Raw genomic sequence first — 27,524 nt, 5'->3', positions numbered from 1 at the left:
ATATGAGGGCAAGAATTATTGTTGTGAAAGTGGGCAGCCTTCTTAAGTTCCCCTGGGATGCACTTTGTGATATAGGACTTTACCACTTTGAGTGCAGATTCAGACGACAACATGACCAATGTACTATTTTAGGTCAACATTAGAAGTTAGAGGTTAAACAACCATAAGAATTTAGGAATTGTTGACCATGTACATGTCAACAGTTCCAAGAAGCAAAGTGCAAAGCAATGGATAAATTTTTTTCAATCATTATCATCATTCTAATCCCAAATTCTGCAAGTTTATTGTAAAAATGATTCTAGTATGACTATTAAGCCATGTAACAACACCTAGGTAAGCCTATGATTATTGTCAAAGAGTTTCACTCTAAGGAGTTTTTAACCTCCCCAAATTATTTGTGTTTGTAAACACGAATAATTGGCGAAGTTTTTCTCCCAAACATACCCCAAAGCTAGGGTGGAACTCGTTGATAAAGTCTTAGGTAAGTCCTAGTATTATCGAGTCTGTGTATTTTTGTCAGACTAAATCATGTGTCTTGTGTCACAAAATTTGGTTGTCTAAAGAGGTTGTGTCTATGTGTAAAATTCCCCTTCTAAGGGTTGATTATTGCAATATCTTGATGTAAAAAAGTGTGTCTATGAATAATTTTGGTGAATGGTTCCTCATAATTAGAACACCAATGCCAAAATATTTTTTAGGCCCACTTAACGGGTGGAAAAATATTTGTAATCCCTTCTTGAGTCTATTATTTAATTTTCTGGCAAAAATAAAAATAAATTGACCAGAATATATCAAAAATTAAAATGAGAAAAAAAAATTCTCTCCAAGAGGAAAAAAAAAAATTGGAGAAAAGTGACCTTCCCGAGGAAGAATAAATTTGAAGGACTCAATTCCAAGGAGAAAATCCCTCAAAAATTCGTGGGTCCAAAGAAACTAATTTTTTGAGGTCCTCCATCAAAGAAAAATCATTTTTTTAAGAAAACTCAAACCTTTGAACCATGGTGGTTAAGTCAATGATCAATTTTCAAGGCCTTCATCAACAAATTCGAATTTTTCTTCCAAATCAAGGGACAAGATTTAATTTTGGCATGGATCAAGCAACAACAAATTGTTATTCTTCGGGATCAAGTCAAACTAGTTGTTATTTCCACTTGGAGGGGTTTGATACTCTCATTTTCTATATAAGGAAGCCATTGATCTCCTCATGGTATCATGTACTAATGAGAAAATTTTAAGCGATGCACTAAGCTAAGCTTTGCTGAATATTTTTATGGAATAATAAAAAGTCTTTGGGGCTTCAATTCAAGGTGTCTCTCTTTCAATGATCTATGGTATGTGTTGAATGGTTTTGACGCTCTAATTGTGTTTTTACTTAAGATTATTGTTTCCATAGCCAGTGGTTGGATTATCTATTTGCACAGGTATCTTGCATTACGCATTGGGCCAGAGTAAACACTCTGAATCTGGTAGATCTAGCAGGTATCTCTAGATCTTTGGGTTTCTTGTGTGAATTGAACCCCTTTGGAACTAATAATCTATCTTTTGAGTGTGTAGAGATCTTCAAGTTATTCAGCCCTTGGGTAACACCCAAGTACATGGACTTTCAGGTTACCACAACTTGTTTGGCTTCTCGACTTATCTAACGATTTATGGTGCAGGATCTTGGTCAGTACATTAATTAAAAAATTATTTCTCTTACTTATTTTCAAAATTTTACTTGTGCCAAAAAGATTTTTCTGCTAATTAGAGCTTGAATTTTGTTGTAGATATTGTAAATAATTTGTAAAATAATTCTACTAACCCATGTATTTTATTTTTCATTTTGTATACAATATCTAGGGTTTTATTTGGGAAAAAAATTGTAGATTTTGTGGGTGGCTCTCTTTATCTAACTTGTAGGTGCCCAAAACTCAAGCCTTTTAAAGACAAATCTGAAATTTGAGGGTTTAAGCCCTCACTTAGCCTAGACGGCTAGGGTTTTGGGCACATAATCATCTTTGAAGGGGTCATCCAGCCTAAAGAAAGAAGGCATTCAACCTAGAAGGGTGGATATGGGCCTTAGAGGCCTTGATCTACAATACTCAGGTCATCAAATTGCAACACCTAGCTTGTTTGTGGAAGTTGCTAGCCCTAGGAGGTTAAATCACTGCAAAAAATTGGTTTTCTTCCAAGATTTGTCATCTAAAGTCATTTGCAAGTGGTTCTTGTGATCATATTATTGTTTTGAGCCTAAGCACTGTTGGAAAATGTAACTATGTTCGATCTTCAATAATGTACTTGAGTCATTATGTAATGTACTTGTCAAAAGAATAAAGAAAAGAATTTTTATTATAATTATTGCGACTTATTAAAACATGGGTTTCATTCTTGGGTCACCATGTTTTAGGTCAAAGTCCCCATTGAGGACTTCTAGGATTTATTCCAAGTCTATAGAGTTATTGTACATTTAAAGAGACCCTTCTTGGGCTTTTGAATCATGTAAAAAGGTTAAGTATTGAGTCAAATATGAATTATGTAACCACCACACCATGTTTGCCTAAGAGAAGAGCAAGTCGACCTAAGGACCCTATTCGACCCCACAAGAAGCCTATAAAAGGAGGGACATCGAATTCATTTGGAGCATCACTATCTCGTCAAGTTCAAATTCTCTTATAGCTGGGAAGAAGTGCGAAAATCTCTTGTTGTTGGGCAGAAGTGCGAAGTTCTCTTGTAGTTGGGAAAGTCTGCTGTCGGGAAGTCGAAGTGAGTGTGAGTTTGGGGAAGTCTAAGGAGACAAGGAAAATCGAAATTTTGGTGTCTCTCTCTCTCTGTTTCATGTCCTGGATTGGGAGATCGAAGTCTTCCAAGTTTCACTATTGTCGGAAGCTGCAAGTTGTCGTAAGTTGCTCCATGGTCAAAGTTGCTGGGGAGAGGTCGAAATTCTGGGAGGCTGACTTGGTGTGGGGGGAAAGTATGGTCTTGGTCTAGGGTGAAGAGTCTCAAAGAATACTATTGAAAGGAAGAATTATCTTGACTGGGTTTTCCCCTCGAGGGGGGGTTTTTCCCTGGCATGTGCCTACATCTTGTGTCTATTGTTTTATGTGCTATTGCTTTTGGTAATTGCTTGATGAACTAAAGAAAGAAGATATAAAGAATCGTAATAATAAGAAACATCACAAGTAATTATCAAGATCAAGAAAATATTTACTGCCTTTTCTGATTTTCTAACATGGTATCAGAGCTTTTGTGAAGAAGGAAGAAAATGGCAATCTAAAGCACCTTATCCATTCATAGGTACTATCTCAGGGAAGGAGTATATTATATTCAAGTAAGATGTCTAACTCAATCAAGGGTGAGAACAAACTTGAAGGAACATCTAACTTCAGATCCTGGAAGAAGAGGATTGACCTAATCCTCGAGAAGAACAAGGTGTTGGATTTGGTAAAAGGAAATGTAAAGAAGCCTACAGAAGAAGCTAATGATGCCGACAAAGCAAAATTCAGGGATTTAGAATTGGTGGCTATGTGTAATGTTCCTAAACAGGAATTTAAGTGATATACAAAGCATGCAAACAATCCAGCAATCAGAAAAAACGAAATATACATCAAGCACCCATGAAAACGCTGGAAATAGAGAATTGTTGAGCCATTTTATTAATTCTTCAAGGGCAAATACAATGACAGAATAGAATGGTGCACCTGGGCTTGTCTCAATGGACAAGCATGACAAAACCCAAGTCAGCACAAGCAAATGCTACACTAAAGGTTGCCCCAACTGCTGCACCAAAACTGAACTACGCTGCCCAGAAACTGCACTATCTGTTGACTTCGAAGGGCTAGAATCATTGCTTCCTGTGCTTAGAAAATTATGAGATTTCAGCTCCTTGCTCCTTGGCCTAAACCCAGAAAAAAAAAAACCCACGAAGGTTTTGGTATGGTTCAGACTTCTGAAATTTGACCCCCAAGGAGCCCAACCTTAGCTACAACTGCAAAACTTGGCCTACTAGAATGAGTTGTAAATACTCTTGGAAAATGCCTCAAAACACTGAGATGATCCCTCCTATGAATCTCCTTCCTTCCTAGCTAAGATTCCGGGCTATAGCTCTTCCCCTCAAGACCCACGAATTGGCTGAATTGGCCCTCTACGCTGTCCTCCAAGCCTGGAATTCGAACTACTAGTTTGCTGCCTTCTGTGACCCCAAAACTCCTCCTGAATGTTGGCCCAATAATGTCCTTCAGATTCCTTGGCTCCTCCAGCTAATGGCTGACCCAAGGTGGCTCTCTCTCCCTCTGCGTGTTCTCACTGCTGGCCCAGAAATACGCACTCCCTGAAGATAGTTGAGTGACTGTGTTGTAGATACTCCCCAGAACTCTTGAAAATGTTGTGGAACTGCCTTCCTAGGGTGGCACTCGAAGTCCCCTGAAGGTAAGGTTGAATCTCTCGCTTGAGAGATTTGTGGTTGAACAACCAATTGACTCGGCTAAGCAGCTCAAGCAAACAGTCAAGTAAATTCAATGGAGAGCCTCCTTCTCCTTATGACTTTGTGGGCCTTCCTTTGCCTCATGTGGGCCCCTCCAATCAACTATTCGAATTCCCTCCAAGCCATTCGAATGGCCTAGTTCGAATTCCCACGTGGGTGGTCCCCACCTTCCGCTAACAATCTAATTTGGCCGAAACTTCTCCTAATTCCCTAAGTCAAAATTGTTGAGTTCTTTTCCTTAGCAAAAATGTGCAAAATTGTGTAGATAAACCTGTTACAAATGTATTTGGGAAGGGACATGACAGTCCTCCCCTCCCAAATGTTGCTTGCCCTCAAGCAACTTCAGAGTTGGGTGCTCCAAAATGTGCTCACCCTCCCAGGTGGCATCCTCATCTGGCAAGTTCTTCCAGCGTACCAAGAACTCCCTGATGGTCCTGCTCCTCAGCTTCCTCTCCCTCCTCTCCAAGATGGTCTCGGGCTCCAAAACCAAGTGGCCCTCATCATCCAATGGGGGTAACTCTATTGTTGTTGTCACCTATTGCCCCAGCACCTTTTTAAGGCATGAGACATGGAATATATTGTGAATCCTGCTCCCCGGAGGCAGCTCCAACTCATAGGCCACCTCCCCAACTTGCCTGATCACATGGTATGGCCCATAGAAGCGAGCTTGTAGCTTCTCTAGCCCCTTCTGCTTCAACGTGGACTACCTGTATAACTGTAGTCGGAGGTACACCAAATCCCCCTCCTCGAAATGTCTCTCGGTCCAATGCCGATCTGCGTACACCTTTTGTTGGTTTTGTGCTATCACTAAGTTATCCTTGAGAGCCTTGAGGATGCCTTGGCTCTCATGGATCCAATCTTTGGCCTTTGGGGCCCGGCTGTCTCCAAAAACAACATCAGCAAAAGATAATGCATCATAACCATACAAGGCACGAAAAGGAGTCATACCGATGGAAATTTGATGGGAGGTGTTGTAGCAATACTCGCCCAAATGCAGCCACCGAATCCAAGCCCTCTGCTGTCCAGTCATGTATTTCTTCAAATACGCCTCCATCCATTGATTAACTCGCTCTGTCTGGCCATCTGTCTGGGGGTGGTAGCTCCTGCTAAGAGTGAGCTCGGTACCGACCAACATGAAAAGCTCTTGTTAGAAGCCTCCATGAACCTGTTATCCCTGTCACTCGAAAGGTTCTTAAGAAGCCCGTGTAACTGGAAGATCTCCCTAAAGAACATCTCTACAACCTGTGCAGTCGAATACCTGGTGGGGATGGCGAAAAAGTGGGCATACTTGGTCAACCGGTCGACAACTACATAAATGCAGTCCTTGCCCTGAATTGTGTGGAGCCCCGTGATGAAATCCATGGATATACTTTCCCATTTCCCCTCGGGGATTGGAAGTGACTGTAACAATCCTGCAAGGTGAATCAACTCCCCCTTGTTCCTCTGACATGCCTCACACTCTTGTACGTGCTTCCGCACGTACCCCTTGAAGCCCTTCCATGTGAATCTCTCCCTAACTGCCATGTATGTTTTCCGGAACCCATGATGCCCTGACAATGGCAAGTCATGTGCTGCCTAGAGCACTCTCTCCCTCAACTGTGAGTTGGGCACCAGAAATATGCGCCCCTTGTAGTAGATGACCTTGTCCATCACTCAGTAGCGCTCATCTGCATGGGTACCCTCCAAAATCTCGCATGCACTCCTGTCCTTGGAGTACTCCACCAAAAGTTGGGCCTTCCAATCATTGTAGATTCTCATGAGTGACAGACCTGCGGGTCTCCGTGATAGAGCATCCGCCACAACATTGTGCTTTTCCCGCACATAATCTATGTCGAAGTCATAGGCCTGCACCTTGCTAACCCGTCTTTGTTGCCTGTCGTTGAGGCCCTACTACCCCATGAAGTGACGAAGACTGTTGTGATCAGTCTTCACCCAACCCTGTTGCCCACCAAATACTGTTGGAAATGGCCAATGCATGCATGATGGTCAGCATGTCTTTTTCATATAAAGAATATCACTGCCCATGTGGTAAGAGCTTCCGACTCTCGAAAGCAATGGGGTGCCCATCATGTTATAAAACTGCTCCAACACCCTCCCCGGACGCATCACTCTCCACGGTGAAGGTTTGGGAAAATCCGGAAGTGCTAAAACCAGACAACTGCTCATCACCTCCTTGAGGCAATCAAAGGCTACCTGTGCCCCCTCAGTCCATGTGAAAGCTCCTCTCTTGGTCAAATCTGTCAGGGGTGCTGCCAACTGTGAAAACCCCTTGACAAACTTCTGGTAATAAGTGCGGATATCCAAGAAACCCCTTGACGCTGTCACAACTCTGGGTACTAGCCAATCACGGATAGCCTGTATCTCCTCATGGACCTTCACCCCATCTTCACCAATGATATGCCCTAAGCAGAGCATCTTTGTTAGGCCAAACTCGCACTTGGACAGTTTGGCATAAAACTGTTGCTCCTCCAAAATACGCAGCACCTCCTCCAAATGTTGGAGATGCTCCTCCCAGCCCTGTTGTAAATCAAAATATCGTCGAAGAAAACCAGCACAAATCTCCTCAACTGCCTCTAGAAGACATGGTTTGTATACGACTGGAAGGTAGTTGGAGCGTTGGTCAGCCCAAATGGCATGACCAAGAACTTGAAGTGCCCATAATGGCACCGAAACGCTGCCTTGGGGATGCCCTAATCCCTCACCCTGATCTGGTGGTACCCCAAACGCAAATTTGTCTTAGAGAAGTACTTGGCTCCTCTAAGCTCATCCATCAACTCATCTATGCAGGGGATGGGGTATCGGTCTTCAGTGCCTTCCAGTGGAGGGCCCAGTAATCAATGCACATGCACAAGGTTCCATCTTTTTTCTTCACCAACACTATTGAAGAAGCGAAGGGACTAGAACTTAGCCTGATATGGCCTAATGCCAACAGCTCTTTGATGGCTCTCTCAATCTCATCCTTATAGGCCTTAGGATGCCTATAAGGGGTAGTGATCATCGCCTGCACACCCGGCTCCAACTCAATGGTGTGCTCGAATCCCCTATCTGGCGGCTGCCCTGGTGGAATATCCCCAAACACCACTGCATACTTGTCCAACAAGGCTTGTATGTCTGGAGGTGGTGGTTGGACTTGTCCCCCAACCTCTGAAACCCTCAACTCCACTGCCCATGCTATGTCCCCATGTCGCAGATCTGCCTCCATCCTATGTGCCGACACTATTTAGGGTGGATATGAATGCATGCCTATGAGGACTACTGACTTGCCATCTGGCCTGGTGAACTCCATCTCCAGTTTCTTCCAATCAGTAGTGACTCGCCCAAGGGAGTACAACCACTAGACACCCATCAACACGTTGGTGTCTGGCACATCGACCACAAAGAAGTGGTTTCTCATCGAGTAGTCAAAGCAGGCACATACTGAGTGCACTGCATGGTAGGGTCACCTAACACTAAGACTGAAAATCCCTCAAAATCAGTCGTGGTGAGGCCCCTCCTTTGAAGCAACTGGGCATCTATGAAGTTGTGGGTAGCCCCACTATCAATTAAGATCGATACCTGTTGTCCCTGTATAGTGCCTCTGATCCTCAATGTCAAGAATTTGGGGATCCCACATAAGAAAGCAAGGACTCCCCTGGATGGGGCAAAGGATGCCCCTCCCTATGGAGGTGGTGGTGGTGGTCCCCTCTCTACCAAACTCTCACCATCTCCCACACCACACTCCTGCTCCAACTCATCCTCTTGGTCAATGTCTGAAAAGACCTCAATATAATGTGCTTTGCCAGCAGTGCATCGATGACCTCGTGCCCAGGGCTCCCAACAAGTGAAGCACAACTTCCTCCTCCTAAGGTCCTTCCGTGTCTCATCATCCAACTGCCCTCGTCCCTGGTGGTTCTCTGAGGTAGGGGTCTAGTGTCATGCCCCTTCTGTGGGAAAGGGGTTCATGCAGGGAAAGGCGTTCTAGTCTTGGGGATGGCCCCCTGTAGATCTTTGGTGCACATCACTGCCTCCTGCAGCGTGGAGGGTCTGCGTGACTTCACCAGTTTACACAGGAGCTCAAGTAAGCCCTCAATGAAAGTATATACCCTCCGAGCCTCCAATAGGTCCGAGACCATCACTGAAACTCACAAAAACTCCGAAATATACTGATCTGGGTTGCCTGTCTGGTGCAGCTGGGTCAGCTCCCTGAAATGGGCCTCTGGATCCCTTTGGTCAAAGTGTTCCACCACCCTCCTGATGAAATCCTCATAAGAAGCCACATTGGCATACCCCAAGGTGGCCAAACCATGAAACCACTAGTCATGGGCTTCCCCCTCCATGTGCAGCGTGGCCATCTTGATGGCTTCCAACTCTTTCATCCGGTTGAGCTGGAAATAGGTGTCCATCTTCTCAACCTAAGTCCTAGCAGTGCACTTGGCAATGCCATCGAATGTAGGGAAGTACATACTCCCTATGGTCCTTTGCAGCTCATAGCTCTAGGTGCCCTGTCCTCCATAGCCCTTGCTCTTCTCATTCTCCTTGAGCTTGCAGAAATCTCTGAAAGAGAGTACTTCCCTGAAGTCTGTGCCCATAGATTGTCACTCTCTAAAGTGTTCTCCCATCTGTGTGGGGTCTTCACTCCCTGTTGGTTCGATTTGTGCCACACGAAAGAGGGCATTGTGGCTCGAGTTGGCCCACTAGCTGATGGGGGTTGTGCTGCCGGTGAAGGGTGATCGAATCGCTGTTAGGCTCCAGAAGTTTCCCCAAATAAAAATCCTCTAGGGGTGGTTCTCTCTTTGTTCTGCAATTTTATCTCCTCCAGCATCTCTTTTTGGCCATTCGCTAAATCATCCAAAGCCTTCAAGAGGTTGTCAAAGCCATCTCCTCCCTGCTCTTGGGTTCCACCATATCCTCTTCTGCTACCACTGCTTTCCCCCTGTCCTCCATGTCTAGAGTGATTTCCAGCTCTCTTTCTCTGCTTCAGTACCTTTGCCTTTTGTATGTGATGTTCTGTTGGTCCCCTTCTCTCATAGGAGAAAATCCCCACAGCTGAGCCAAGACCTAGGCTCTGATACCACTGTAATGTTCCTAAACAAGAATTTAAGTGATATATAAAGCATGCAAACAATCCAAAAATCAGAAAAACGAAATATACATCAAGCACCCATGAAAACGTTGGAAATAGAGAACTACTGAGCCATTTTATTAATTCTTCAAGGGAAAATACAATGACAGAATAGAATGGTGCACCTGGGCTTGTCTCAATGGAAAAACATGACAAAGCCCAGGTGAGCAAATGCTGAACTGAAGGCTACCCCAACTGCTGCACCAAAACTTAACTGTGTTTCCCAGAAACTGCATTGTTTGTTGACTTCGGAGGGTTGGAATCATTGTTTCCTGTGCTCAGAAAATTATGAGAATTCAGCTCCTTGCTCCTTGGCCGAAACCCGGAAAAACCCAGGGAGGGTTTGGTCTGGTTTAGACTTCTGAAATTCTACCCCCAAGGAGCCCAACCTCAGCTACCACTGCAAAACTCGGCCTACTGGAATGAGGTTGTAAATACTCTTGGAAAATGCCTCAAAACACTAAGATGATCCCTCCTATGAATCTCCTTCCTTCCCAGCTGAGATTCCTATTAATCAAGGTTGTCATTGATGTCAATATGGCATTCTTGGGATGGAAAACATTCTTGTGATGCATATTATGATGTTGTCCTTGCTCATAATGACAAGTCCCTCTTTTTTGATAAGGATACCAATAATGAAGATGTCAAGCTATTAATGATGCCATTATGATGTCAAGCCACTAAGAAGATGTCTTGTCCTAGATGCTTGAACTAACCATGAAGACACCATAACCTCATGTATCCTTGTTCTTGATGAAGAAGCCCTATAAATCATGATGATGTTCTTACTCTTGATGAAGAAGCCTAGAACCCGGATGATGTCCTTACCCTTGATATTGAAGGACTATACATGAATGACCACACTTGATGATGTCATACATGATAGCACTTGATGAAGGTCTTGATGACATGGACAATGATTGGAGACATGACATGAAGGACTTGGAAATCGCTTAATGGCAAGACATGACACGAAGGACTTGGAAATCTCCTAATGACAAATTAATAAATGTTGCACTATGGTTGGTGACATATCACTGCACTATTATTGGATACATGATGCTACACTATCATGATGACATGAATGCTAAATACACTATCATGATGGCAGATACACTATCATGGTGACATGGATGACTTACATGATGACAAAGCACTTGGGGACACACTAATAACCTCTTGCTGTCCTAATCATCAAGCCCTAATGACCTATTGCTGTCCTAATCATTTTCTGCACTAAAAATTCCAAACAGTCATAAAGAAAATTATTTTTTGACATCTTGAAGACATCATTTCATTATGACTCCTTGACTATCTTGTAGAGGACTCTTTCCTCTTTCTAATGAGCCCTCACTTGCCTCCTAACTCCTAGTAGTCTAAGAGAAATTAATTTTTTAAGTTAATATATCCTATTTTTTAAAGCTAGCCAACCTACACTCAGTCTGTCATGTCGGCCTCCCTCCATAAGACATGTCCATTCATCTTAACGTCAAACCAGTATTAATATGAGTTCGGACACCTCATTTTAGCACTCAATTTCAGTGAAGAGCATCTGAAAAACACAGAACAGCGAGGAGAGGAGGACTTAAGAGCTGTTGTTTAGGTTATTCCTTCTCAAAGTCGGACAGCAAATTATTTTGGCAGCCATCTGTGGTAATAAAGACCTCGGACCTACAGAAATCTCTTCAGATCTGTGTGGCTTGGAATTGCAGAACCGTGGAGGATTGTTTAAGGGTCAAGAGGCCTAGTATAAGGCCCTCTCTTCTAGCCACAGAAGCAACATTACGTGAAGCAGTTTGAACTGTGCAGAAATTCGGATTACAGTCCTGTGACAAAAATTGCAGATTGTTTTTGTGGATATTTTGGAGCTGCTGTACGGTGGTGCAGCTACAGGAAAGAAGGCCATGCTGCTACAGCCTATTAGGATTGTGGAAATTGACCTCGGGACTGAAATCCTTGTGGGCTATCTTTGAAGCTTTTCTTGAAGACACCTTGAAGGATTCTTTGAAGTGTTGTGGAGACTTGAGCTAAAGATATTTGGGACAGTCATCTTGAGCATACTAGAAACAATCTTGAAGTAACAATAAGCAGTCACTGGTGGTGGACTAAAATATTGGACAGTCAAACTCAAGTTGAAGAAGCTAATTGAACATAAGAAGAATTGAACAGTGCAGAATTCTATTGAAGGAACTCGAGTAAGTACATGACTCATTTTTTTTTGTATCAATATTCATTGAAGTCAGTGAAGTGTATTGGACCACCTATTTAGGAGCTCGTGGAGAAATCTCTTGTTGGGCAAAGCATTGTGAAGACTCCCTTGGGAAGTTCTTGAAGAAGCCTTTGAAGAGGCTTAGAGCAGGTGTCGAGCTTAGTGCAATTCATTGTAGACACATTGTAGTCTTGAAGATAACATTGAAGACCATGACGCATCACTGGTGTATTCATGAGTTAACTTGAAGATTTTCTTGGGTACAATGAAGTGCAGTGGCGATACCTTCTAATTGACAAGGTTGTCATTGATAATGTGACGTGGAGATTACAGTGAAGCTGAAGATTGACAAGGCTCGGCGAAGAAGACCTAGGGAGCCGTGAAGTACAACCAAACATACCTTGACAAAGTAAAGCTATAGGATTGGAGCCCTTGGGGTTGGTTCCTTGGAAATTCCAAGTTGGTGCTTGGAAAATATAAGGTTGGTGCCTTGGATAAGATAGGGTTGGAGCCCTGGTGGAACAGAGTCCTCAAGAAACCAGATCGGAGTCTGTACCAAATAAGGGTTGGTGCCCTAGGGGTTGAAGCCTCTAAACGCAAGGTCGGTGCCTTGAGAAGATATGGTCGGAGCCTCACTAAAGTCCAAGTAGGTGCCTGGCACATCCCAGGTTGGAGCCTGGGTGCTTCATCAAGGGTTGGAGCCCTACCCATATTGTACTTGATTCATTATAAAGATTATATTAATAAAAGCATTTTCTTTCTATTGTTCATTTTGAGTTCTAAATATAAGTGATGTAACTGGTAAAAGTAACAATTGAAAAGAAATACCGATTCACCCCTCCAGTATTTCCAACAATTCAAAGCTATAGCTCTTCCCCTCAAGACCCATGAATTTGCTGACTGGCCCTATGCGTTGTCCTCCAAGCCTGGAATTCGAACTGCTGGTTTGCTGCCTTCTCTAACCCCAAAACTCCTCCTGAATGTTGGCCCAATAATGTCCTTCTGATTCCTTGGCTCCTCTAGCTAATGGTTGACCCAAGGTGGCTCTCTTTCCCTCTATGTGTTCTCACTGCTGGCCCAGAAATACGCACTCCTTGAATATAGTTGAATGACTGTGTTGTAGATACTCCCCGGAACTCCTGAAAATGTTGTGGAATTGCCTTCCTAGGGTGGCACTCAAAGTCCCCTGAAGGTAAGGTTGAATCTCTCGCTTGAGAGATTCGTGGCTAAACAGCCAATTGACTCAGCTAAGCAGCTCGAGTAAACAGTCAAGTAAATTCGATGTACAAGAGTGAATGAATGACCAAGTGAGAGCCTCCTTCTCCTTATGACTTCATGGGTCTTCCTTTGCCTCATGTAGGCCCCTCCAATCAGCTATTCGAATTCCCTCCAAGCCATTCGAATGGCCTAGCTCGAATTCCCATGTGGGTGGCCCCCACCTTCCACTAGCAATCTAATTTGGCTGAAATTTCTCTTAAGTCCCTAAGTCAAAGCTGTTGGGCCCTTTTCCTTGGCAAAAATGTGCAAAATTGTGTAGAGATAAACCTGTTACAAATGTATTTGGAAAGGGACATGACACTATGACTTTGATGGTAGAAGGGATAAAAGACAATCTTGTCCCATTCATAGCTAACATCGATCATGCGCAGGAGATGTATGAAGCCTTGTCAAAGTTGTTAACTATTAAGAACATTGGTCAAGTAGCAAGTTTGAGGAATAAGTTGAGTACTACAAAGATGACTAAAGAGGATATTGTGGCAACCTTCTTTGTGAAGATAGCTAGACTCAAGGATGATCTCTCGGCCATCGATGAGATTGTTCCAGACAAAGAACTTGTGACCACTGTTTTATTAGGATTGCCACCCTCTTGGGGTGCATTTGCTACAGGTCTCAACAGTTGGAAGGTAGCTCCTACCTTTGAAGAATTATGGACAGCCTGCAATCAAAAAGAATTAAGGATATCAATGGTTGACAATCCTCGAGGAGTATCAAATGATTGTGTTGCTCATCATAAAGGAAAAAGATCGAAAGTGCTGAGGAAGAAAGTTGACATGTCCAAGATAGAGTGCTATCAATGTCATAAGAAGGGTCACTACAAAAGTGATTGTCCCGAGAATCCAAAGAATAAGAAGAGAAGAAGAGATCAAGCCAACCTTGTTGTAGAAGGAGACTCAAAGAAAGTAAAGCCCAAAGAACCCGACATTAGGGACTTGCACTATTAAGTCCTTTGCTTTACATATCTTGTTTTATATGTTTTAGAATTTATAGGTTTTTAACATATTTTGGAAGAGACATTTTTTGTATTGCTTTACGTTTGTAGGTTCATCTCCATCTTTGGAGGGAGCCCCCAACAACTCCCAAAGATAATTACCTCGTGTCTTTTCAGTTTTGGGTTCATGTACTCACTTAGTTTTGATTATATTGAAATATTAATCACCTTTCTCCCTCTATTAATCACCTTTCTCCTGATTAGGGAAAAATATCTGCAAGGAGGAGGATCTCTCAAGACAAGGTTAGTCAAAGGTATGCTTTGAATACATGGATTAAAAGAATTACTCATTTGATGATCTATTACTATTTACTAACTTTGTTATGACTAGCTATATTGAATCTTAGTGATTCTTGTTTGGGTGATTCATCTCTTGATAAATCTACCCACCCCACTCATATTCTTAACTGATTGAATCAAACCCTAGACAAGTTCTGGAAAACCCTAACCGAAGGGTATGCTATTGTGAATGTCTGAAACCCTAAACTGCTTAGGGATGTTGTGAAATGCTAGTTGAAGTTTTATTGATAATGTCATGTTTGGGATTTTGGTATGATCGGGAAATCCTAACTTGTTAGGGTTGAGTGATAAGGTCTAAAATCCTGGAACCTCTGAAGTTTTGATTATGTTGGGTTTTCTATGTTTCTACATTGGAACCCTAGCTCATTGGGGTTTGGTGGAATGTGTGAGAAAGAGCCTTATATTGTCTTAGAAATGATTTCCTTGGTATGCATGTGTTTGTCTGATCAAACCCTAGTGTAATCCAGATGATTGTGTGTCTAACTCTTATTGATCATTGAGAAGTTTGGTTTGACTAACACATGATATGAAGTGTAATTGCATGGATATGTCCTTTTGATTGAAATCCTAGGTTGGTCTAGGTCAGATATATTAATGTTGTTGGATATACGATATGATTATGAATGATTATGAATTCTTAGATATATGGGTTGACCTAGTTATTGATGGTCATAAGTTTAGGACCTAATGGAAGTCCTTGTTTTAGGATTTAATAGAAGTCCTTGTCTGAGTTTCTAGGATGATGATATTTGGAAATCTGGGGTTTTGTAACTAAACCCTAGTGAAGTTAAAATTGCCTAGTATGAGTGATATAACATTCTGAAATCTATTGAATGACTGTTGGAAAAATGAAAATCTACGGTTGTACAATTAAAACCTAGCAATAACATTGTCTAGTGTTAAATGTAACAATCTAGGATCTATGTATTTAATGATTGTTGAAATTGTAGAATTCTAGGGTTTTTGAGTTAAACCTTAGTCAAAGTAAAATTTCTAAAATATGATGATTTGAGATTTGTTGAATTTGTGAAAATGAAATTCTAGGGTTTTGGATTTGAACCTTAATTGAAGTAGAAATCTCTAATGAATGTTGACTATATGATAATTTGAGAATTATGAAGAGGTTGTTGAAGTTTAATCTGATGATTGCTCAGAAATCTAGGGTCTGCAACTAACCCTAGTGATAGTTGGTCATGATAGTGATTGATTGATGGTTGATTGAAAATCTAGGGGTTTGGAACTAACCCTAGTGGAAGCTAGCCAGGTTAATGACTAAGCTGTGATTGACTTTGATTGATTTCGTTTGTATGAAATCTAGGATTCGTATGAATCCCTAGTCAGAAGTCTAACATATGTATTTTGAAAGGTTGTTAGCTACTTTGTAGATCTATATTTGTTTGAATTGTTTATAGGGTTTGTTATATGTTGTAGTAAGGTATGTCATACCTTTGGAAGACACATTGAAACCCTAGATGGAATGAATGTTGTTATGAAGTAGTCTAGGGTGTATAACTAAGTCCCTAGCAAAACATTGAAGAGTATATGTATCTTGTTTGTAATTGAGTTTGGGTATCTGATATGTATAAAGATGAAATGCTTCCGTGATTTTGATATGGCTAACATCATGCTTCTATAGATTTGGTTGTACTTGCTATTTAAGTTGTGCAGGTACACAATCTTCAACTTGGTGAAGATGCTCGTTGATATGATAAGCATGATGAGGTTGATAATAACTCTAACAAAATGGTTGGAGGCCACGAAAGATTCTCCAATGTCAAAAAAGAAGAAGTTGATCTCCCGGAGGAAGCATGTATAGAAGAGATCTCCCTAAGACTAAGAGGGAATTTGGATAAAGAGGTGCTTCCTGGTTCAAAGGGAGGGCATAGCTTGGTATTAATTGAAGAATGAATTTCGAAGGACACGTTGTTGCATGAGAAGTAGGAAGGAAAACATATGATTGAGGAATCTTTTGTCAAAGATTCGGTTGATAGTCCTACTATGGAAAGTTGAGAAGCAACATCAAGTTGTCTGAAATACCCGAGAGGTTTGTATTTGATTATGTACATGTGAAAGTATATTATTGATTGGGGTTGCATTTGTACAGGTGAAGCTCTCGAAGGATTTGATAGCATGTTGGCTACCAATTAGTGTAATTAGGAGAGATTGGTCATTCTTGATCTGCTAAATCAGGGGGTGTTGAGGCTTTGTTAGTGAAGCATTGCCTCGGAGAACATCTAGCTGGCACATTGTGTTGATGTCTAGAAGTTGGAAAGTTGGTGTTGATCAGAGCTCTATTTTGGAAACACACCTAGATTTTTCGATTGATGGTTAGCAAGTAAGCTTGAGGGTACCTAAAGGGGTTGAAATCTTGAGTCCATCTTAGTCCCACCTAGATAGATTGCCTTGGTCAGGAATCTAGTCCATGGCCTAAACTGTTGAGTCTCTGTTTGGATCGATTGCCTTGGTCAGGAATCTAGTCCTTGGCATTGCGGTGCCTAAACTATTGAGTGACTGTTTGGATAGATTGCCCTAGTCAGGAATCTAGTCCATGGCATTGTGGTGCCTAAAGTTTTTCATGGTTCATATAGTTTGAGATCTTCCATTGTATTTGTACATTATGAATACCTCCCTAGTTAAGAGGGAGTGTTGGAAAATGTAACTATGTTCGATCTTCAATAATGTACTTGAGTCATTATGTAATGTACTTGTCAAAAGAATAAAGAAAAGAATTTTTATTATTATTATTGTGACTTATTAAAGCATGGGTTTCATGCTTGGGTCACCGTGTTTTAGGTCAAAGTCCCCATTGAGGGCTTCTAAGATTTATTCTGAGTCTATAGAATTATTGTAAATTTAAAGAGACCCTTCTTGGGCTTTTGAATCATGTAAAAAAATAAAGTATTAAGTCAAAAATGAATTATGTAACCTCCACACCATGTCGGCCTAAGGACCCTATTCGACCCCACAAGAAGCCTATAAAAGGAAGGACATCGAATTCATTTGGAGCATCACTCTCTCATCAAGTTTGAATTCTCTTGTAGCTGGGAAAAAGTGCGAAAATCTCTTGTTGTTGGGCAGAAGTGCAAAGTTCTCTTGTAGTTGGGAAAGTCTATTGCTGGGATGTCGAAGTCAGTGCGAGTTTTGAGAAGTCTAAGAAGACAAGGAAAATCAAAATTTGGGTATCTCTCTCTCTCTTTGTTTCATGTCCTGGAATGGGAGATCAAAGTCTTCCAAGTTTCACTATTGCCGGAAGCTGCCAGTTGTCGTAAGTTGCTGCATAGTCGAAGTTGTTGGGAAGAGGTCAAAATTCTGGGAGGCTGACTTGGTGTGGAGCGAACGTCTAGTCTTGCTCTAGGGTGAAGAGTCTCAAAGAATATTATTGAAAGGAAGAATTATCTTGACTGGGTTTTCACCTCGAGAGGGGGTTTTGCCCTGGCATGTGCCTACATCTTGTGTCTATTGTTTTATGTGTTGTTGCTTTTGATAATTGCTTGATGAACTAAAGAAAGAAGATATAAAGAATCGTAATAATAAGAAACATCACAAGTAATTATCAAGATCAAGAAAAACTTTACTACCTTTTCTGATTTTCTAACAAGCACTAACATTGATGCTTGTTTAGGGCTAGCTGCAAAGAATTTTGGCCAAATTGGCCTAGTCCTAGGGGTTGGAGGTACTTCATCTTGGTTGCATTCATCTGATGTCTGATATGACCTTTGTTTGTAGGCTTAAAGGCAACCTGGCAAGGGTTTTAAAGTGGTTTCTCATCATTCATTTTTCATTAAAAAATTTTGATCTCTAAGGACTTGATTTTTGTGTTTTTTGTGGGCTAATCTTGTATCTTGCAGGCCTAGTTCCACTTGAAGAGGTGTTCCTAAGGCTGGCCATCCATTGCTTGCATCATCTAAGGCCTTCTAGCCCCAACTGCAAGGATTAGGGCTACTATTTCACCTAGCCACAAGCCTTAGCAGGCTTACTAGGCCTGGCCACAAGGAATTTAAGGCATATCTCTTTCTCTGCGTTGGTTTTTGGCTAACAGACTTGTGATTGCAGGTATCTAGAAGGCTTTTTTGAGGCCAAATCTCACAATCTTAGGGCCTAATCTCATTACGCTAGCTCACTAGCACTATCCACATGCCTTGGAAGGCTAGGTAGCCCTAGCTGTGAGGGTTTGAAGGCCTGCTCCTTTGCTTTCCAAACTAATCTTTGTGGTTGCAGGTGTTTGGAGGACCAATCTTGCATCTTTGAGGGCCATCCATTGCTCCTAGGTGTCTCAAGTTTTGCATACTTGTTCCTGGAGGAAGGCCACAAGGCTTTGGGGTTTGTTTTCCTCTTGCCTCTTCTCCCTTTTGACTGTCAAAACAATCAGATCTGCAGCACAAATTGCAGACCTAATTATGTGCCTAAAAACATTATAATCATAAGAATTGTTTGAAGTGTTTGGCTTTTCTTTCGTTGCATCCTTGGTGACTAATCTCGCTGATCTCATTACTACAGTGGGCTGATTTGATTGGCATAAGTATTCATTGATGTCTGGTGCATCTTCTTAATGAATGATAAAAGTGTTGGTTCTATGATTGCATTAGTCTCTCTTTTGTTTTGAGGATAAGCCAGTACTTTGCACACTAACCCTTGCATTACTCATTTTGCATTCTTGCATCTTTGCATAGCATCTCATTTGCTAATTGCATTATTCCGCCTCACTGTTAAAAATCTCATTGCTCTCATTTGTGCTCAATTTATTGTGCTTGAGAAACATTAAAGTTGCTCTTGTTTATAATTGCTAAGTAACATAAGCATAAGAGAACTATAATAAGAACTCTAATTGACACATTAATGAGCTCTGATAAGCACCTTGAATCATTGAGTAATTAATATTGCTAATCTTGTTTCATTGAGATAATCTCTAAGTGTTCTCTAAAGTGATTCATAGGTTGCTATTGGCATTCTTGTAATCTTGTGTTAAGAAGTAATATTTGATAATCTTGCTTGCAAGTGGTTTAACATTGCCATATTGAAGCATTTTACATATTTATGATCTCATTGAAGCAAGTTAATTCCATCATCATTTGCATCTTCATTTCTAGATTAGAAGTGCACATTTAAAATTTACCTCCAAGCATAAGCTTGGTTGTAAGAAAGATAGGACCATCTTCTTCACCCAATTTAGTCTAGACCCTCATTCGCAGTTAACACAGGTGAAGTTTTCTTGTGGGCAATCCCTTGTAGGAAGTTGGAACAGAGGCATCTAGATCGTTAGAACTCCAGGGGAGGCATCGTTAATGAGGCCTTACCCTCCTTCCAGTGGACTTCTCTCTACAACTTGTGTTTGTGACTAGCTTCAAAATAATTGAGAGGGTAGATTCACCTAGAATAGGCATATTAACTAAAAAGAACCAAGATATTGCATCTCACATTAGATTAGATCCTACATTTCATCTAAGATAGATTTCGCATCTCATTATTGCAACAATTGTTTTATCCGGTAACTTGACATATTGATCTTTGTTATGCAAGTAATTAATCTTGAGGCATTGGTCTATCATATAATTGGTTGTGCTTAATAATTTTACTTGTCACATAATTCTAATTCAAGTTGCTAGGATATTCAATTGTATCTCCTGAACTTGTTGGTTTCCAACGGGTTCCTCATCATTCCATCTATAGGGACTACCCCCCTTAGCCTGCATTTAGGAGATAGCTTAAACGGAGAGGGCAGGGATCAGAGTGACAACCCCTGCCCTGAGTGTTGTCACATTGGGTGTACAATTCATGAAACAACAAGAATGATCTAGATATGTAATATCAGACATGGCATAGCGTAAGAGAGATGTATACACCACAACATCATTAAAGAAATCCATCTTTTTTCTTCTTTACATCTATCTCTCATGTATATACCCTAAAACTTCGTCATGGTATTAGAGCAAGACTTATAGAGGTTCTATCAAAGTCGGTGTTATATGGCAAAGTATGTGTCAACCCAACATTCAAGGAGAAAAAGTCATGGTATTAGAGCAAGACTTATAGAGGTTGTATCAAAGTCGGTGTTATATGGCAAAGTATGTGTCAACCCAACATTCAAGGAGAAAAAGTCATCTTAGGAGAGCAACAAGTCAAAATTTAAAATATGATTCAAACCTCAGAAAGTGTCAAATCAAAGGAGTGTTTATAATTTCAAATTTTTAACTTTTCAAAATTTACAAAGTTCTTAGAAAGGCTCCTAAAGCCTTGTACATATCAAATGTTGTCTCCTTCATAATGAATGTTGTGTATCAAGCATGATGCTATGAAAGAACGAAACAACATCAAACTTCATACATACTAGTAACTGCACGAAGAAAAAACATGTGACACTCTTGAAGGTAATTATAAATTGGCATTCCTCCATTTAACCCAAAAAAATGGAATAGGCTAGCAAAGAAATGTTTGCTTAGCAAGGATGTTATTAAGCGCCTGACTAATGGCCTTAGTGTCATTTCCAAGTATGCTTGACCAGTGAGCTTTCTCATTCTAACAAGTAGTTTGGTGAGCTATATGAGTACTTTCTAATGTGCGTTGTAAGATATTTGCTTAAGTGTGAAACCCATTCACCCATGTCAATTCAAAGCCTCAACTAATGGGTAGCAATTGCAAGAATCGCCTACAATGAGGATGAAAATCGTTCCTTGACAGTTATTTATTGCTATGAAAAACTTAGATAGGTAAGTGCCAATTTACCTTTGTGTCAACTATTAACTTTTGTTGTGTTTGTTAAGTGAAAGACAATACCCAGGTTGAATGCAACATGTTTGATAGAATGATGGTAATTTAGTATAAGTTATACTCAAAATATGTGTTGAATTTCAATACAAGAATGGCATTGTTATTATGTATTTGTCTTAGGAAATTTCACTTAGAAATCTATCATTAGGAGTTAATACAAGCAATATAAGTTGAAATTCCTAGAGTAATTACCTGCAATTAGTTTGTTGTTTGCATAGTGATGTGATGTGGTATTCACTTTTGTCCATTATGTATGATCTTTTCATGCTAGATCTTAGTCATTCAAAGTGAATTTTGGGTTTTGTATGGCCCATTCCCTTGAAAGAGTAATGAGAGGATCTACCCAAGGCACTTAATAGTATCCTAGGATCCTTTGAGCCCATTATCAAAGTCTTTGTCACAAACATTTGAACTGTCCCTTGTCCTTTTACCAATTGTCCCATATGGTTCAAATTCATCTTAGAGATCCTAGCCCCATGATCCCAATTGTTTGGCTTCCTTAGGTAATGTAGAAATTAATGGAAAGGCCCTCTTCCCACCCTGCTTACCCAAAGGAAACCAACGAAGGGGCATTCCTATTGTCTACATCATAAATTGCTAGATACAAGAGGAACGATAAACATAATTTATGGCCAACATTTGTCCTTAATGTTGAATCTTCCCACTAGCAAAAATACAGGCAAATCCATATGAAGGTTTAGCAAAATGCGTCTTCGCGAGATATTCTTCCATTTCGCAATCGGCCAATCGAGAAAAGTCTTCCTTGTCTTACCCTTTGCCCACTCAAGACTTCCCTATAATTTTCTCTAATATGCATCAACCTTATATAGCTCATAACATGTTTCTTCATGTTGACCAATCCTCACAAGTGTAGTTTTAATTCAATTAGCTAGGACATTAACAAACACTTTGTAGGAAATGTTAAGCAAAGTGATTATAGGAATATGTTTAATCATACTTGCATTATCTTGTTCCTCTATATGTCTTGTTTCCAATGTTTCTTGATGCGTCCAAATAAAAGAATCAGGAACCATTGACCTATTTGGAATGACTGGAAATGGTCCTATGGATACTCCATAACGGATTACAAAAAAAAAGGAACTTTATTCTAAGATCCAACCAAATTACTTATTAGGATAAGTGATATTGCCTAGCGGCAACTTATGTGATGTGATTTTGGATGTAAACCTTAACATTGCCTTTGGAAAGTTCTTTGGGTAATTATTGCCTCATAGTTGTCATCTTATATGATCTCATGGGGGCATTTCAGGGAGTTAGTTATGTTAGCCCATGATACTTTATTATACTTCTAGGTCATCTAATCAAGTTTATTAATATTTTCATGGATGCCTCTAGAAGGTTAGTGTGTGCAAATAGAGGACTCATTTCCCTTGTTTGGAAACAAATAGTGGGATATGTAGTGAGCCATATATAGACACAGGGTACGAGTTCCCTTTTGGAGCTTAATGATAAATCTTAGAGAATAGGCTACATCATTAAATATCATGTAAGTTTTGATTCTATTTCTTTTGTTTGATTATGCGTTCCTAAATTATCATTACATAAACATATCAAGTGAAACCTGGATATAGCCTTCCCTAGTGGATAATTTCTACATGGTATCAGTATTCTCACTCCCTAGCCCTTATCTTTTTGCAAGCCAAATCTTCTCTATGAAACGCTGCTCCAGTGGGGTGGCTTGGTAGTTGTCTTCAACAACATTTGATCATGAAAACGGTGACGGATTTTGGCAGTCAGATCAAGAATTCTTGGAGTATTCAAAAATCAAGTGCCTCTGACCTTTTCTGAGCTGAAGTTTTTGTTGAATTTACCGAAATTTGCAAGATGTTACAATTGTCTTTTTTTACCCTTAAAACCTTTGATTTAGGTAGGACGTAATCTCTTGAATCGTTTATAGTTGATTTGAATTTTGAAACTAATAGTTCCAAATTCTACTAAAACAATTTATCAAAGTGTCCTAATTTTAGAGGGGAGGGAGGGGAGAGAAATAATGTTGCATATGACAACCACCAAACTCGACCTAATGTATAATACAAGGCTCTATGTCAAGGTTTGAATCTAGGTCATTTACAACTGACCATAACACAATTGAATGCAAAGTTCCTTTTCTAATTTCGAAATCCAGGTATAAGATTTTCCATTAACAACTACATCAAGTGCAAGTATTTTTTGGGTTCTAAGTTCTAACGACATTAAATCTCATTTATTAGAAGCATACTACAATTTTTTTGCGAATTGACTGCAAACTTAGGTAATATAACTCTTGAGATGTTCATGGGTACCATCTACTACACAAGTGTTATAAGGGGTTTATGATTCATTGCAGGAGGTCGATATGCCTTGCATGCTCATTTTTTGACGTTAGAACTCGTCAAATCTGATTTTCCTGACCAACCAGTTGCAATGGTAGTTTAGAGGATGCATCGCAGATCTAGATTCTAGAGTGTTGACATGCCCACTAAGTAAGTTGAAGTTTTGTGGATGGAAGCCATTTTGGGGAATTTTTTCCATTTGTTGCACTCTAAGCTCTCCCCGTCATGGTGTCTTCCTATAGAACTTTATAAATATCGAGAGATTATTAACGAATATTTTGTATCAAGAAGCCTTTCCTGAATCCTAACTCTCCGTCAAGCCTAAAAAGTAATAGCGCTAAGTTTTGTGGATTGAAGCAACTTTGGGGAATTTTTTCCATTTGTTGCACTCTAAGCTCTCCCCGTCATGGTGTCTTCCTATAGAACTTTATAAATATCGAGAGATTATTAACGAATATTTTGTATCAAGAAGCCTTTCCTGAATCCTAACTCCCTGTCAAGCCTAAAAAGTAATAGCACTATTCTCAACCTTGCTTCTACGACAGGAAATGACCCTTTTAGCATGCAAGGTAAAAACCTCATACTTTACTTGCCTCTTATAAATTCTGGCCAACTCTTTATGCTATGGGTGAAACAACGCAATAAACTTCCTTTGTAAAGGAGATCATAGACGCAAGTGTGGCAAATATAGGAGAGATTAGAAAAGCACATGCAACTGCACCAATAACAACTTCACCCAATGGCCAAATGTCTACGTTCTACTTAGAAATGGATTTTGTAACTCTTTGTTCGAGTATGTCTACTTTTTAATGACTATAACGTTGTTTAAGGCAAGCTTGATGACAGTCTTCCTACGTTCTACTTAAAAATGGATTTTGTAACTCTGTATTCGAGTATGTCTACTTTTTAATGACTATGACCTTGTTTAAGGCAATCTTGATGATAGTCACTCATCACAAGAGATTGTGGATGCATCTTTGTTGCACCCAAAAAAGTGAGGTGCACTCTATAACTTAGTATGAAAATGATGTGTAATACATATGTGTTACACTTATAAATTAAAATGGAAAATAATTAAAATCCGTAATGTAGAGACAACAAATTTAAAATAATGTTATGGCTTTGATTTGAAATTTTTATATATAAACCAACTTAAATCCATCTTAACTCTAGATCTTTTAAGTACCAAAAGTTTACAACTTGATATTCTTTTATAAATCCTAAATTAACTAAGCTCACCTTGACCAAAAGCGGGTCACTTATCTACCATTCCATTTCTTGATCTTCTTTCTAATCAGGTGGACGTGTGTGAGTTTTCTCTTTAGCTTCAAAGTTAGTGTTTCAGCTTTTATGTATTGGCTATCCTTCATAGGTTAAGGTTGGAGTAATCAAAAGCGGTGACATTCCTTGATGAACAAATATAACTGTTGTGATCGTGATTTAGTTTCCTGTTTTATTGGAAGATAATTTGACCGGATTCCTTAGCGCCAAAAAGAGAGAATTAAATAATAATAATAAATGTTATTGAGGAATTTGATGATTTTTTAAAGGGAAATTACGTGAAAATAATCATTTGGGTGTAAAATAGGTCGAAAATGGTTGCGGGTCAGTATACAGTCTGAATTAGTATGGCGATTACCCTAAGTTGAAAACTTACATTAGAGAATGCATGGCAATAACTTACGTCACCGTCAATGGGCAAGCGCCGATCAATTAACCTTAAACGTAGAAGATTACATGGTCAATCATGCTCATGAAAACAGATCACTTTATATATAAATTCAATCCACCGAAAGGGCAACAAATCCTTAAGGCTTACACTTACATCTACAGTCTTTTGGATGAGATCCCTCCTCTGGTCTCGACTGGAAACATGGCAAGCCACTCCCAGAACATCAATCCCTTTGGCTCTCAGCCTTTCCACTGCTTCCTCTACATTTTTCTGAATTAAAAGAAAAAGGGAGCTATTGTTATTCAGAGATCACACGGGCAGGTAGATACATTCAATTATCTTTTGCTTAAGTAGACGTGAAATAATGATTAAGGGTGAGTGAATGAGGGAGAATTAGAAAATGATTTGTGACAGACGACAAGAAGTCAGGCAACCAACCTGTTTTCGTGATGAGACGACAACGGAAGCGCCTTCGAGGCCAAGGCGCTCTGCAATGGCGAACCCTATACCCTGTGTTGAAGCGGTCACCACCGCTACCTTCCCTTTGAATCTCTTACTTGTGCCTTCCATCCCGCCTTCCCCTCGCTCTCGACGATGCTGCTATTCAGAACTCCGGGTAATAACAAATACCACCTACTACAATTCAGCAACTCTCACGCTTGCCAGAGAATCAACATTTCTTTAAAGGAATAATAGCAAGGATAGCCAGCAAGGATTTAAGGATTTAAAGAGTTTTGTTATGGAGAAGTTTTCTAAGTATATATGGGGAAAAGAGTTAGGTAGAAAGAAGAAATACTATATTAAGAATTCAATCCCACTTGTGATCTTCAGCAAAAAGAGTACATTGGAGCTAGCATTCCATGGAGAGCAAAGATTCTTATTGCTCAATTAAAAACTAACTAGCATCGACTACGGTGCAAAATAGGCCGGTGGAAAAGACCTAAAGAAACTTGGGAAGAACGGATGTGTACTTTTTGCACTTTTGGGGTAGTGGAATCAGAAAAACATTTCATTTTGGAATAAGATGCATTCAAAGACATCAAAAGCATTTACAGCATGATGTTAACATCAGTTCCTTGGCATTGTCTTTTCAGTGAGGGGATTGTTAGAAGGTTAGGTCAGCTCATCATTCATTTGAATAATAAGATGATTGAATTGCAAAAGACAAAAAGCAGGGAAGCTAGTGGTCCCATAGACTATATCTAGTCTCGTGGACGTTAAAATTTCATTTCATTTCATTAAGCCGTTCAATATTTCATTAAGCCGCTACTTTGTAAGATCATTCTCGTACCATGGAAGTGGGAAGTGAATGTAGTGATTGAATGCACTAGGAATATATTGCCAAGAAGATTTGTCATTTTTTATTGAACGAGGAGGCTTATGGGCTGTTGGTATTGTTAATTATTAGAGTTGACTTATCAATTCAGTGGAGTATTTATAAGGGTTATCAACATTGTTAAATCAAGTTTATTTATCGTTTTATTGGAGTTTTTATTTTAATAGGTTGTTGGTATTGTTAAATCAAGGATCACTTACCAATTCATTAGATGAGTTCCAGTTCTCTAAGGTGTATTTTTATGATGTGTAGTGTAATGGTATGAAATCTGAAAGTCGTTTCAATTTTTTAAACATTTTTTTGTCATGGAGAATGGGATTTTGAGGCCAAGGAATGATTGATAAACAAAAGTGAGTGAATCTTTACATAGATGTAACTTGGTGCTTGGTCATCTAAGCAAATGAGAGGGTGTCCATATTAACCATGTTCATTTTATGATGATCATAATTAGATCATCAATATGATGCCCACAAATGAACAAAGAAAAGATGTTATGCAACTAGATCACAAAATAGAAGAAAAGATAGATCAACGACTTGAAAAATGGTCTTTTTGAGGAGGCAACCTCCTTTGCATCATATAATTGAACAATTCTTGGATGATACAAATGACAAAACCTCGTTGGTATATATAGGAGTCTGAGGTGTCACAATATAATTAGAGTCTACATAACAATAATATTGCAAGGACACAGCAATAACAATAGTGAGCTTTTATGGGGCACAACAATAACAATATGGGAGCTACATGGGCACAACAATAACAATAAAGGGTTACACTAACAATAATAAAGGGGCTACACTAATATTATAGGCACCTAACATGCCCCTCTCCTTCAAAAAAAGTGTTGTCCTCAACACTTAAGTAGTTTTGGATGTTTCTATATAAAAATATCATCCTCTCATGTGGAATCTTCAAGGGGTAAGTCCTTCCACTTAATGAGATACTCTAAGATTGATTGATTTCATAGTTGTTGGGTTTTTGTTTCCATGACTGCTTCGAGCTCCAATATGATTTTTCCTTCTTCGTCAAGTTTTGGCAATACTGTTTGAACTGGGAGATTGTCATCGATAACCTTCT

The 27,524-nt window shown here is 39.9% G+C and overlaps 1 protein-coding gene across 2 annotated transcripts in view; it reads right to left on the bottom strand.

Annotated features, from left to right (window-relative positions):
• The window catches only part of LOC149168750 (tropinone reductase-like 3), a 289,834-nt gene extending 263,964 nt beyond the window's left edge, over positions 1-25,870 (bottom strand). Inside the window, exons 1-2 of one of the 2 annotated variants that reach the window (XM_089428415.1) lie at positions 25,547-25,870; positions 25,262-25,378 (exon numbers count right to left, since the gene is read on the bottom strand). In XM_089428415.1, the coding sequence (XP_089284541.1) occupies positions 25,262-25,378; positions 25,547-25,678 (249 nt within the window). In that variant the 5' untranslated portion in view covers positions 25,679-25,870. The remainder of the gene's footprint in view (positions 1-25,261; positions 25,379-25,546) is intronic. The other variant, XM_089428413.1, reaches the window with a different exon arrangement.
• Positions 25,871-27,524: the final 1,654 nt, after the last annotated feature.

This window comes from Pinus tabuliformis, chromosome 4_2, assembly GCF_031772625.1.
Source record: "Pinus tabuliformis cultivar Carrire ecotype Pingquan chromosome 4_2, CPIR1, whole genome shotgun sequence".
Taxonomy (NCBI): domain Eukaryota; kingdom Viridiplantae; phylum Streptophyta; class Pinopsida; order Pinales; family Pinaceae; genus Pinus; species Pinus tabuliformis.
This window is presented reverse-complemented; position numbering and strand designations above follow the sequence as displayed.